Here is a 14,480-nt window from a genome sequence, read left to right as displayed (position 1 = left end):
TCATCTACTCATGCAATATGGAACTATACACGCTGGTTGATATGACGTCATAATCCCCCTAATACCAGGCATATAATAATGGGTGGGATCTTGATGGTGCATCTGTGTCTATATGAAATTTTAATGAAATTTTGGACATGTGTCATGAGACTATATTGTTATTGTTTGTATTTGTCCACAAAGCAGGTGTCTTGCGGATTGAATTCACTGTTTTATTTTGACTGTGGGCTGCACGGTGATCAAGTGGTTAGCGCACAGCCCTCACAGCTAGGAGACCACGGTTCAATTCCACCCTCGGCCATCTCTGTGTGGAGTTTGCATGTTCTCCCCGTGCATGCGTGGGTTTTCTCCGGGTACTCCGGTTTCCTCCCACATTCCAAAAACATGCTAGGTTAATTAGCGACTCCAAATTGTCCATAGGTATAAATGTGAGTGTGAATGGTTGTTTGTCTATATGTGCCCTGTGATTGGCTGGCCACAAGGGTGTACCCCCGCCCCTCACCCCCTCGGCTGGGATAGGCTCCAGCACCCCCGCGACCCTCGTGAGGGTAAGTGGTAGAAAATGAATTTTGACTGTGGAATAAATCAGAACTGAACTGCAAGTTTTTGGGTGTTCCTTGATTTGGGGGGGTGTTGTACACTTTAACCAGCAGGGGGCATCGTCACCTAATAAATTGTTTGTTTGAATTGTTTTTTTTGAGCTGCTAATGAACTCGGACTCATTTCGCTTATCCTCACCTTGGGTGCTGGAGCCTACCCCAGCAGTACACCTTGGACTTGTGACCAACCTATATAACACTATGTTTTCTTTTACTGAATTGAAATATACACATTTTGATCTTATTATATTGAGATATAATTATTTTTGAAGGAAATATTCCTATCTTCACTTTACTTTTTTTTAAAAATGTATATATTTTGAACAGTCAAGTGTTTTGAAAAATCCCACATGGATTAAACTAATCACTAAAAGCACAAATAAACTAATGTAATCTGATGGAGAGTCATACGTGCTCGCCCTCCCCGTTTCCTCCCCGCGGTATCAGAGGGAGGTGACGTCCAGGAAGCGGGGGGCCACATGTCGTGTCTCCATCCCGCCCACTGCTCTCCTCATCGGCATGGTCTATGCGCCCTGTGTCCTTCTCCCAGTTTCCAACAAGTCCTCTGGGCTCCTGGCTGCTGTCATAAAAGCTTTTCTTCACTGACTGGGGCCCACAGGTGCCAGCCAATAGGAGCCGGCAAAGGGGGACGCCACATGATGGTGAGCAGCCAATCGCAGAGCCCCGCAGCTGCACACTTCCTGGAGGGTGAGCACATACAGAGAGCATGAACGCTTCTATTTATAATCCCTGGCAGAAAAAGAGGAGCGGTGCAGCCACTTTTAATACAATGTCTTAATAAATACCAATACATACATACATGGCATACATACATTCATATATAGAAACACACATACATAAACACAAACACATACATGACAGTACACCACATGCTGGTGCAGAAATCTGAATGCCATAGTCTCCTTCAGGCCTGTGCTCTTATCACTCCATTTGCTTAAATGGTTGAGGAGTAACAGTGATGACATAGCGCTTGCCCTTCAATAGGGAGAGCTGTCTGTCACTCTTGAGAGCGCATGAGACAAGAACACGGGACTATTATGATGGAATCATCACCACGGATCTCCATCATTCAGCCATTGGCAGATGGGACCGAGTGGTTGGCCGTGCACACAAGAGGAGCGTTGCGAGATGGTGAAGATTGAGATGAAGATGAAGGCGGCTTTGAGCTCAGCGGTGAAGTTGATGTTGCACTGGGGGAGCAGATGTGCTGCGGGCCTTTCGGGCTCCATCACTACCGCTCTCCTTCAAGCTGCTTCACTGACACACACATAAACACACACAAACACACACAGCTCATGAACATGCAAAACCACTGATTACTGCTCCAGTGCACGTCACTGTGTACAGATATGTCCTGATTTTTTTCATATTTAGGAGGTTCTAAGTCAAGCTTGGAGTGACACAAAAAGCAATTTATGGCAAAGAAACATTCATGTCAAATAGGCTGATCATCAATTTAAAACCATCGCTAAAAAAAAAAAGAGAAATAAGGTGTATGAAAAGCAGTGAGTCATCAGTAGCTGTGCTATTCTTGATAATAATAGCTTGTCCTTGAGCCTAAATAAAACTAAAATCATGCTGTTTGGTAACAGCAGAAAGGACACGTACCAGGAAATACAAATAGATGGTGCAGACATTGAAAGGGTACATTTCTGGGGATCACAAAAGATGAAAATATGAGCTGGAAGCCTCATATTATAAAAAAAAAAAAAAAAAGGTCAGTAAGGATAATTCATAATGCCGCCTACAGAGAACATACAGTAAACCTCGGATATATCGCACTCGGATATATCGGAAATTCGCTCACAACGGACGGATAAAAAAGAACCGATTTTTCTGTAATGCATTTCCAATAAAAATTCATTGCATATATCAGATTTTGCCTATTTCGGACAAAATCTCCAGTCCCGTTCCAATGCATTTCCATTAAATTTCCCTCGCATATATCGGATGGCCGCATCGTTATGCTAATCTTGTTGATGTCACTGGCTATTGTCTTTCTCCTGGCTCCAGATTTAGGACAAATATAAAAGTGAGTGACGTCAATAATACTAGCACAGCAGTGAATGAGATCTTAACCTCACTATTGGAAATAACGTAGGCCTGACGGGCGTAACAGGGCCTAGCTTAATTAACAATTTGTTATGCTCAGAGTCCAATAAAGTTAAATTCTCATTACCTTACGTCTCTTTTCATTGCCCAGTCCAGGTACATTGGAAACATAGTCAAGGAAGTGCCTTTTTATAACGGATAAAATCCGATTTACGCATATACCGGATATAAATCCGATATATGCGTAAAACGGACATTTTCCGGTATACGCATATAACGGATTTCGCTTATATCGGACAAAACCAGTGGGAACAATTGAATCCGATATATCCGAGGTTTACTGTATTATAAAAAAAAAAGGTCAGTAAGGATAATTCATAATGCCGCCTACAGACAACATACTAACTCCTCATTTCTAAAATCACAAATACTTAAACTGTTAATCTTCAAACAGCTAAAATAATGCATAAGGCTAAAAATAACCAATTACCTAAAAATGTCATTCAATACGATCATCCAGAAATATGATCTCAGGGAAGAACTAAATTTGAAACACTTATATGCTAGGGCTACGTTAAAAAGCCATAGCATTTCAATATGTGGAATCAAACTATGGAATGGATTGAGTAACATTCTTCCACCTTTCAATGTCCCATGTTTGGTGATCTCCTGCTAATTACAAACCTCAAAGAAGACCATGCAGGAATTTGGATATGATTTATGTTTTTAAAGCCTTCTCTGGCAGATGGTGTCTGATGGTTATCGGACTGCACTCGGCACCAATAGCAACCTTCATTCGATGGTCAGCCAATGGGATCCTTTCTTGGCTTTTTTAGTTCTATGAGCCTCAGGATGTTCATGTCAGTGGTGGCATCATGTCATCATGTCCACGTCCACGAGGAAGGAGGTTTTTCTTTTCCTTTATAGAGTCATCACACCTTCAGAAGTGAGCATTTAAGTAAATAAATGAGGGAAATGTTACATTTTTCTCACATTTGGTGCTCATGAACAGGCTCTATGGGCACATATTGTTGTTATAAGAACATTAAAAACTCCATTTTGCATAAAAGAGGATCTTTAAAGATCTTTCCTGTCAACTTGATGTGTATTAATTACATAGCTGATCTATTTTTACCACCTTTTTGGTCTAAATCACCACCTTGGTTGCCTTAGTTACTGATTATGTAAGGTAATACAGGGAGTGTCGCCAGGCAGAACAATGGCAATTCATAATTCATGAATTCAACATTACAAAATGCAAACAAATTGAATTCAATGCACTGTGCACACACACACACACATATACGCACACAGGTAAATAATTCAGGGAGATTGTAGAAGAAGAAGCGGTTACCCAGCTCAGGTAAGCTGATATGTTGGCGTTGTCAAGCAGCTGTCAAGGGTTCGTCCTCCATTCCCTCCCCCATTTCAGTCCCTCTTTGGTCCAGAGAAGACAAACATGTGATGCTCTGTGTCGTCAACCCGGACACCCAGGTGAATACTATACTTGATGTTGCCAGGTAGGATGCATCTGTTCCATAAATATCAATACACTTGACTGCAGCAGGTTTTGTTCGATACCCTGTTGTGGATCTAAAGGACCAGTGTGATACGGTACGCTGCTATTTGACACTTTGCCATTCAGGCCTTGTCTTGGGTGTGCTGTGTTAAGGATACTCCGATCAATCGGCCACTGATTAGTATCGGCAATTTCCATTTTAAAAAAATGCTTTTCACAAAGCCCTTCACGTGTGCTTTCCATGCACTGGCGGCACCTAGCTAACTAGCTTGGGACTCCAAATGTGACTTTTAGCACAGTGCAACAAGCAATGCGATGAGTTGGGAGCTGGTTTTTGTCCCACAAGGAAGTGATGGGGTACGTAGTAAGGTTTTCACTGTAGCTGTCTTGTTGTCATGATACTAATGGTGTCTTGTCCTTTGTTTGATGAACATAAAACCTTATGATGGTGATACTATCGCAGGTTTCGCCTCGCCCACTAAAGGCTCCAAGAATTGCGAATTTTGTTATCTTCAATTCATCTAAAATAAACGATTCAAAAATTTATTTGCCATGTATTGGTTTAACTCCAATTAAATTCAGTTTTGTTAATTTTGATTTTGTCTAACATCATAAATACTTTGGACATCTACAGTTAATCCATGTGATCAGTATCTGACTGATGGATGCTGGGTATGGGTGTCATTGATGGATGGTGGGTATGGGTATCTGACTGATGGATGGTGGGTATGGGTATCATTGATTGATGTGGGTATGGGTATCAGACTGATGGATGGTCGGTATGGGTATCTGACTGATGGATAGTGGGTATGGGTATCATTGATTGATGGTGGGTATGGGTATCAGACTGATGGATGGTGGGTATGGGTATCTGACTGATGGATGGTGGGTATGGGTATCTGACTGATAGATGACGGGTATGGGTATCTGACTGATGGTTGGTGGGTATGGGTATCTGACTGATGGATGGTGGGTATGGGTATTGGTGTGTATTTACATTTAAATCATTTATATTTGGGGTGTTATATTGGCTGGATCCGATTTTTGTGGGGGTCATGACCTCCGTATCACCGTGCAAATTACATGCCACACACATAGCGTGCACAAAAGCGTAGCATATATTGTCATATATTTTTATATTGATTGTGCCTTTCTTTAAAGTAAAGTTCCAATCTGGTTTTCATCGTCTGGTGTCTGCTGACACCGCTAGTGTGTACACATGAGAATGATTGTGGTCCAAGAAGTGGATTTAGTGATGCATTGTGAGTAGGACAGGTTCTGTGGCTGTTTGAGGTGTTTTGGGTCAGATGGATGGGGGAGGAGGAAGTCTTGCACGGTGTGACGAGCAGCACACGCAGGCAGTGAGGAAGGGAGGAAGGAAGGAAGGAAAGAAGGAAGGATGGAAGGCAGTGGACGTGGATGCTCTGTTGGTTGGTTGCTGGATCCACATCTCTCCACACTAGAACCATAGGAGAGCTTCATTAGCGCTCAGCCTTTTAGGCGTCCCAGCTGCTGCTGCATCCTGCATCCTGCATCCTGCATCCTACATCCTACATCCTTTGCTTATTACCGGAGCCGATGAATTTAAAAGCGTCGTTTGAGAGCCAGCTTGCGTCGGTCGCCCTGCCAAGCTGTGGAGCAGCGATACCGAGCGGCTAAAGTCTGCTGTGTGAACCCACACACGTACACAAAAGGTCTGCATTTAGCCTCTTTAGCATAGCATGGTTTTTCTACCTTGACGTATTGCATGCGTGATGTGTGTGTTTTGTCCAACACTTCTTCATAGCCAATTTCCACTCGACGCGTGTTCGTGGATGACGATGAGCTCCATCGCCATGTCATTTTTAACTGGCTTGTCGCGATACCTTTACCCCCCCTTTTCTACACGCACACGCACAGAGGTTGTCTGTGGTCATGTGGACCGTCCAAGACCCCCATGTAGATTTAGGTGGGGGTGTCATGCTCCAAGGATAAAAGCTGTGTTGTGGATGTGTCTCATCTTCTATGAAGGCAGCACGAAAAAGGGGGTATTTTTTCCCTTGACGTGCACACAAAACATGTGATGGCGAATGGCTTATGGAGATGTATGGAAGCATCGCTGACAATGTGACCTTTTCTCTTTCTCCTGCTCTTGCTCCAAGGCCTGCTCGCAGTCCAAGGACCTTCATCAACCTCACTGACTGTCTCTTTCTATCTGTGTTGCCATCTGCAGGCGTTTGACCGTACCATATGTGTAGAACAAGGCATGCTGCACTTAGTTTTTACATTTAAATGTACACTGGAAGCATCAGCACAAGGCCAACCTGTGGTAGCGATGCAAATCTTATTTATTTCTATGGAAAACACGGATGAATGAGTGTGGCGTGTGTTGCCCATGGCATGAGCATCACCTGGTAGATGTTTGTCATTTGACATACGTCAGCTGACATGAAGATCACTTCCTGATTCGCTGGTGCTTCCAGTGGCAAAGGTGAACACACAAAGATGCAACCTTTGTGTTTGTGATGATGGATAAACTACAGTATGTGATGGACAGATGTATATGAACTAAGCTATGGTGAAGTGTATATGTACTAAGCGATGGTGAGGTGTATGTAAACCAAGTGATGGTGGGGTGTATGTAAACCAAGTGATGGTGAGGTTTATATAAACCAAGCATTGGTGAGGTGTATGTAAACCAAGCGATGGTGTGGTGTATGTAAACTAAGCTATGGTGAGGTGTATATGAACTAAGCAATGGTGAGGTGTATGTAAACCAAGTGATGGTGAGTTTTATGTAAACGAAACTATGGTGAGTTATATGTAAACTAAGCGATGGTGAGTTGTATGTAAACCAAGCGATGGTGTGGTGTATGTAAACCAAGCTATGGTGAGGTGTATATGAACTAAACGATGGTGAGGTGTATATAAACCAAGCTATGGTGAGGTGTATATGAACTAAACGATGGTGAGGTGTATGTAAACCAAGTGATGGTGAGGTTTATGTAAACTAAACTATGGTGAGTTATATGTAAACTAAGCGATGGTGAGTTGTAGTATGTAAACCAAGCGATGGTGAGTTGTATGTAAACCAAGTTATGATGAGGTTTATGTAAACTAAGCGATGGTGAGGTGCATATAAACCAAGCTATGGTGAGGTGTATGTAAACCAAGTGATGGTGAGGTTTATGTAAACTAAGCTATGGTGAGGTGTGTGTAAACTAAGCAATGGTGAGTTGTATGTAAACCAAGCGATGGTGAGGTGTATGTAAACCAAGCGATGGTGAGGTGTATGTAAACCAAGCAATACTGTGGTGTATGTAAACCAAGCGATGGTGTGGTGTATGTAAACCAAGCGATGGTGTGGTGTATGTAAACCAAGCGATGGTGTGGTGTATGTAAACCAAGCGATGGTGTGGTGTATGTAAACCAAGCGATGGTGTGGTGTATGTAAACTAAGCTATGGTGAGTTGTAAGTTCTATGTAAGCTGTGCTAGCATGATGCGTGTGTAATGTTAGCATAGTAGCTGCCATACTGTAGCTATGCTAACATCTATGCTGTTGTGTGTGATTCAGGGCATCTGTTAGGACAAGTGCAGTGTTAGAATGTATTGGAGTTTACTTCTTGGAGACACCTTTATTCAGGATAGCTTACTAGTTTATTTTTGCTAACTTAACAATTTCCTGTTTTCTTCGTCCCACTTCCTGTCTGATGGCCCAGACTCTTTTGGCTAGTATAGACCAGTGTTTTGTCACCTTGGATTTTCTCTTACTGTTCTCCTCATCTTTTTGAGTTTTCATTTTGTATTTTTTTTTCTGTCTGACGAAGACATAGCAGTGAGTGAAGATGTTAGACATTGTTACAGTTATTTGCTTGTGTTAGCATACAGCCAGCTAGCTGCCCACTGGCTAGCTGCTCAAAGCTTGTCACTTGTTATCAAATGGTGGAGTCTTTTATTCTTTTTTTCACTAAAAATCATAAAAAAATGATACAGAGATATGCATCATGGTTTTACTTTATTCCAGCCGCCATTTCATTCCAGTGAGTTGTTGAGTTTATCTTCATTTGCAACTTTGTTCTTTTCTTTGTACTGTGTTAGCTTCCTGGTGATCTTTTGTTCTACCTTGATTTTCCTTCTCTGTGACACCTTCCTTTTTTACATCACTTTATTTTGTGTCTGCTTTGGGGTCCAGAAGCTGCCATTAAACTCTAAAGTCTAGTTTACCATGTCAAAAAGCACTCATATTAGCAGTGTACAGTACATATGTACAGTAGATGATACAGCATTCCCTGCTTTGTTTTTCAGAGGCAAACTATGCCAGCAGCAACAGAGTCACGCCCCCTGGAGACTTGCCAGCTCATTGGTCAGACCACTGTGCCCCCCACTAGCACCCCTCTCCACACTGGCAGATCCATGCTGCTGGGTGCTCCTCACAGAGCCACACCCGCACCATGAGCGCCAACGGGCCCACCCCAGACCCAGCCCCGACAGCCCCAGAAGCCCCTCCGGCCTCGACACCTGCCCCTGCTCCGGCACCGGCACCTGCACCGGCACCTGCAGCACCACCTGCCCCGCCTGCCCCGCCTGCCGCGCCTGCCCCTTCATCCTCGACCATCCCAGTGGGAGCGTTGGCACAGAAGAAGCGGCAGCAGTATGCCAAAAGCAAGAAGCAGGGCAGTAACGCCAACAGCAGGCCGCCGAGGGCTCTGTTCTGCCTCAACCTCAACAACCCCATACGTAGGGCCTGCATCAGCCTGGTGGAGTGGAAGTATCCTTTTACTGCTTGGGAACACTCATGTGGCATAAGTTACATGTTATTGGGCTTGGGGGGTTCCTATATCCAATATACTGTATACATTTCTTGCTAGTATAGTCATTCATCGATGATGGTGTTCAAGTACCCCAAACCAAGTAAGAGCTTAGACGCCAAGATGTAATGTCTTATTTTGGTTGCTAGATTAGGTAGATTGGGTGGATTTTTCCATAATGTTATCATTTTATATAAGAGGAGTCATCCAACTAATAAAATATACATTTTTCAAATATTTCACTTTGTGTGTAGTAACCTTAATATTTTTCATTTTCGAACAACGGAAAGAAATGACTTTTCCATGATATCCTCATCCTTTATTGAGATGCACCCGTGTCTGTTAACTCTCAATGTATTCTTTTTCCCTAACTCTCCCTTTCCAGGCCATTTGATATCTTTATACTCATCGCTATTTTTGCCAACTGTATGGCCTTAGCTGTCTACGTCCCTTTCCCCGAAGACGATTCCAACTCCACCAACCACGACCTGGTGAGCAGCTATTCTCACTTCCATGTGCTTGCTAAGTTTACAGAGTCTCTCAATGACTCAATGACTCCTCTTTTGTATGGATATTAGTTGTGTGTCCGAGTGTGCGAGCGTGTACTTGTGTGTGTGCGAGGGTGTACTTGGGTGTAGTGGTGTGTGAGGGTGTAGCGGGGTGTGAGGGTGTTGTGGTGTGTGAGGATGTAGTGGTGAGAGTTGAAGCGTGAGAAAAAGAGAACAGTCATCCAGCCTGCTTTAGCTTGCAGGAGCTTACTCAGCTCCTCTGATGGCACTTTGTCACATGATGCTCACCTTTTTGGAGAAGTGCACACACACACACAAACAACACATGTAAGTGTGTCACACTCGGGGTGAAGCCACCTGCAAAGTGAGTCACACCCTGGCACTTGTAGCTGTATAGTAACTTAAAATGTCATTGGCTAGCTAGAAGTGCGTGCAGAGCACGCTGTTTCACACGTCTCCTTCATCTGCATCATACTGGTTAGCAACATCCTGCGTGTATTTGTGTCTGAGTTGCACTTTGTGTCTGAGTTGCGTGGCGCTGTAAGCTGAGCTGCCAAGCATGAGTGCAGCCTCCCGAAAGCAGACCGAGGCGCTCCTCACACCGGCACGATTGACTCGTAGCGCTCAGCCACGCGTAAGAAGCTTATAGGCGTCTTGTCTGCAGACATTTGCCAATGTTCCTGGAAGGTTTGAAAGTAGCGTCTTAGATGGAGGTTGACTTAGCAACTGCACAGACCCGAGGGGGTGTTCCTTTTCTAACTTATGTAGCCTAACAGCTTTGCTCCACGTAGGAGAAGCAAGGTGTGCTGCCTCCCTCTGGATGTTTGTTGTATTGGGGGCCATGAGCTAACACGTAGAGCGTGAAATACCACCTTATGGTGTGGTTATGCCACCCAATGATATGGGTATGCCACCCACTGGTATGGTTATGCCACCCTATGGTATGGGTACACCACCCTATGTATGGGTATGCCACCCTATGGTATGGTTATGCTAGCCTATGAGATGGGTATGCCACCCTATGGTATGGGTATGCCACCCTATGGTATGGTTATGCCACCCTATGATTTGGGTATACCACCCTATAGTATGGGTATGCCACTCTATGGTATGGGTATGCCACCTAATGTTATGGGTATGCCACCTAATGTTATGGGTATGCCACTCTATGGTATGGTTATGCCAGCATGTGGTGTGAGCATGTGGTCTGGGCATGCCCCACTATGATATGGGTATGCCACCCATTGGTATGGTTATGCCACCCTATGATTTTAATTATGCCACCCTATGGTATGGGTATGCCACTCTATGGTATGGGTATTCCACCCAATGTTATGGGTATGCCACTCTATGGTATGGTTATACCAGCATGTGGTCTGGACATGCACCCCTATGATATGAGTATGCCAACCATTGGTATGGTTATGCCAGCCTATGATATGGGTATACCACCCTATGATATGGGTATGCCACCCTATAGTATGGATATACCACCCAATGGTATGGTTATGCCACCCTATGGTATGGTTATGCCAGCATGTGGTCTGGGTATGCCACCGTATGATATGGGTACGCCACCCTTTGGTATGGGTATGTCAGCCTACAGTATGCAATGAAAGAAATAACGCAGTATTAATCATCAATAAGTTAATACATTCTAAAAATGATTTGTCTATTAAAAACATTTGGGTTTCCACCCATCGGGATAGGCTCCAGCTTCCCTGCAACCTTGAAGAGGATCAGATGGATTATTCCCAGAGCCTCTCCTGCACGGCGCCTTATTAGTCCTGCCAGTCTTGTTAGTGCGGCCTGCTTCCCTTTAGATATAGACAGCAGCCTTCCTTCTCTGGCGGGGGTGGGGGGGTCCTGCCACTGCTAGGAGGCACAAGTGAGTAACGGCACACCACCAATGACAACCTTCTTCTTTCCACACCATGCTCACCTTGTGAGAGTCTTTAAGGTCGTAGCTGAGACCCCAGCAAGGTAGCCGAGCCAAACTATGACCTTTTCATGCTGAATGTGATTCATACGTCTCATCCTTGATGCATTCACTGCATCACATCTGATTTCATGTCGTATTTGCCCGTATCGCCGCTGTTGCATAACTGGAGAGCCGCAGAGCTATTTATTTTGCCGGGGACAAAAAGGACGCAAGCGTGTGGATATGGAGATGTCCTCGTGCCGGCCCGATGGACTGGAGATGAAATTAGCGCAGAGCTCCCAGCCCCCAATGCATGGATACTCTATTTCTTTATCTAATGGCTTCTTCTGTACGCCACATGAGCAGCGAGCAAAGGCGTTCTTGATGGAAATACATAGCAACAACCCTCCTCGTACCCTCAACCAGCACCAAGAGGCATCCTGCATCACTGATGCTCCTGTCACTAGCGATCAGTCACCAGAGTCCGTGGACTTCTTCCAGCAGTTGTCATGGCTCAGGTGTCTATGCTATGCTGTTATGGCAGCTTCTACTTAGCGTACGTCTAAGTCATCATTCTTTGCATTTGAACCTCTGATGTTCAAGTTGTGGCGGCACGGTGGTCGAGTGGTTAGCGCGCAGACCTCACAGCTAGGAGACCAGGGTTCAATTCCACCCTCGGAGTTTGCATGTTCTCCCGGTACTCCGGTTTCCTCCCACATTCCAAAAACATGCTAGGTTAATTGGCGACTCCAAATTGTCCATAGGTATGAATGTGAGTGTGAATGGTTGTTTGTCTATATGTGCCCTGTGATTGGCTGGCCACCAGTTCAGGGTGTTCAGTTGTGTTTGTGTGCTGCGGTCACCTCAGGCTGATCAAGATGCCTTCACTTATGAGCGACAGGGATTCAAGTATTTGGACTGCCATGTTGCCCCCTCCCCATCTTGCATGTTGCGGCGAATGGCTGCCACGCTATAGTTTAACTGAAGCACGGTAACTGTGTAGCCACAAGCAAGAAACAAACATTGAGCAGACATGGAGAAGGAAAAGGAGTATTTGTATTGGTAAAGCTAGTATGAAAGGCCTGGCGAATGGCTGTGCAACAAGAGCAGATTGATGAGTCTCTACTGTGGCTGACAAGGCCTTTTTTATTGTCGTATTCAATGCTACCTTGGCGTAAGAGGCTTTTTTTTTTTAGATGCGTTAAACTGCCAGCTAAAATTTGGCTTATGAGCTGCTGTTTAGGAGCTGTGCATGTGACGACCGTGGCGGAAGTCGAGTGCTGAGCATCATCCAAGTAGCTGGGAAAGATTTTCAACAGCACAGAAAAACATAGGTACATTATAGCCATCTGATGTATACTATTGTGTAATGTATTGTGTATTGAACAGCACATAGTATCAGCATGTGGGTGAAAGAAAAATCTGTGGGGCTGCACGGTGGTCGAGTGGTTAGCGTGCAGACCTCACAGCTAGGAGACCCGGGTTCAATCCCACCCACGGCCATCTCAGTGTGGAGTTTGCATGTTTTCTCTGGGTACTCCACATGCTAGGTTAATTGGCGACTCCAAATTGTCCATAGGTATGAATATGAGTGTGAATGGTTGTTTGTCTATATGTGCCCTGTGATTGGCTGGCCACCAGTCCAGGGTGTACCCCGCCTCTCGCCCGAAGACAGCTGGGATAGGCTCCAGCACCCCCACGACACTAGTGAGGATAAGCGGTAGAAAATGAATGAATAAATGAATGAATGAATGAATCCATCTGTACCTGGAAGAATGCTGTATGGTGCGTTCAAGGACGGTCAAACAAACAAAGTATGACCGTTATCAAAGTAGATGACAGATCTTTCACAGATCAAATAAGACAAATCAATCCAGGTGGAGTGTTAGAATTCCATGCATACTGTATATACAGGCATAAACTGACGTTTGACAGTGAAGGCAGCGTTTATTTCTTTTGTCCAAATGAAGGGCTGCGTTTGTCTATTGGTGACACCACGCCATGACATGTGTTCCCACACAAGGTGTCGCGCTCGTGTGATGGATGGATGGTTGGCTGCGTCACGGTTGGTGTGACCGCAGACGCCTGGAGAACCCCCATGGAGACGAAGCTACAAACATGTGTTTAGTCACTTAACATAACTGCTCATTTGCGGCTCACACTAGCACTGTCCCTGCTAGTTATCTCCAGTGCACGCGCATGAGTGCACGTGTGTGTGTGTGTATGTGCGTGCAGTCGTGCCGAGACCGCGTCACCCGGACCCGCTTAAAAGGCAAGCACAGACTTATTCATGACTTCCTCACCTAGCTTAGCAGACATAGCCAATGAATATTTGATGGGGTCTGCTTGACTGGGGACCGGAGTGTCTGTCGAGACGGTGCTTTAGTTGTGATACTGTGCTTACACTTTCTCATGATATCATCATCATGGAATGATTATATACTTTATAAATATTTTTAAGACACTCAAGGCCATGAAGTGACGCCATTATTCATTCACTCACTGGAACAGACTCAAATATACACTGTATATACAGTAGTAATTATGTACTGTGTAAACACTGTAGATACATAAGTAATATGTACTATTATATACTATGTAGTACTGTGTATACACTGTACAATTATGTACTATGTAAATGCACGTGATACGTTGGTAAAAGTATGTGTGGCAGGCACGTGGCTGGCTTGAACAAAGCTTTCCAAGGAGCGACACGTCACTCTGATTCATGTGAGTGGCTGGCTGCGGCAGCGTGTGTAGTAACACTCGGGTGGTCATGTGATGTCCCGCACCATGTGTTGGTGCAGTCTGTCTTCTCATCACATCTTTTTATTTATCTTTTTTTTAAATTAAAATATGAGTCATATCTTCACGTTTCTTATGTCTGTGAGTGTTTGGATGAGATGTAGCCTTGACTGGGATGTATCACTTAGTTGGTTGGTTATGGTGTTCCATGATGACTTAATGGCTGAAAAGTCCACTATGAGAGTGACAGGGTCTATTGCAACGGGTGTGATCTTCACCTGGTCATTCCGTTTTTCCACCTCAAGGAATAACACAGGACATAACA

General features: G+C 44.5%; 1 protein-coding gene across 34 annotated transcripts in view; it reads left to right on the top strand.

Moving 5' to 3' along the window:
• Positions 1 to 5,556: 5,556 nt before the first annotated feature.
• Positions 5,557 to 14,480, top strand: part of cacna1da (calcium channel, voltage-dependent, L type, alpha 1D subunit, a) — a 68,165-nt gene continuing 59,241 nt past the window's right edge. For all 34 annotated transcript variants that reach the window (XM_058046081.1, XM_058046093.1, XM_058046092.1 and 31 more), the window contains exons 1-3: positions 5,557 to 5,885; positions 8,478 to 8,940; positions 9,366 to 9,471. In XM_058046081.1, coding sequence (XP_057902064.1) covers positions 8,624 to 8,940; positions 9,366 to 9,471 — 423 coding nt within the window. In that variant the 5' untranslated portion in view covers positions 5,557 to 5,885; positions 8,478 to 8,623. The remainder of the gene's footprint in view (positions 5,886 to 8,477; positions 8,941 to 9,365; positions 9,472 to 14,480) is intronic.

This window comes from Doryrhamphus excisus, chromosome 1 (assembly GCF_030265055.1).
Source record: "Doryrhamphus excisus isolate RoL2022-K1 chromosome 1, RoL_Dexc_1.0, whole genome shotgun sequence".
In the NCBI taxonomy this organism is placed as follows: Eukaryota; Metazoa; Chordata; class Actinopteri; order Syngnathiformes; family Syngnathidae; genus Doryrhamphus; species Doryrhamphus excisus.
This window is presented reverse-complemented; position numbering and strand designations above follow the sequence as displayed.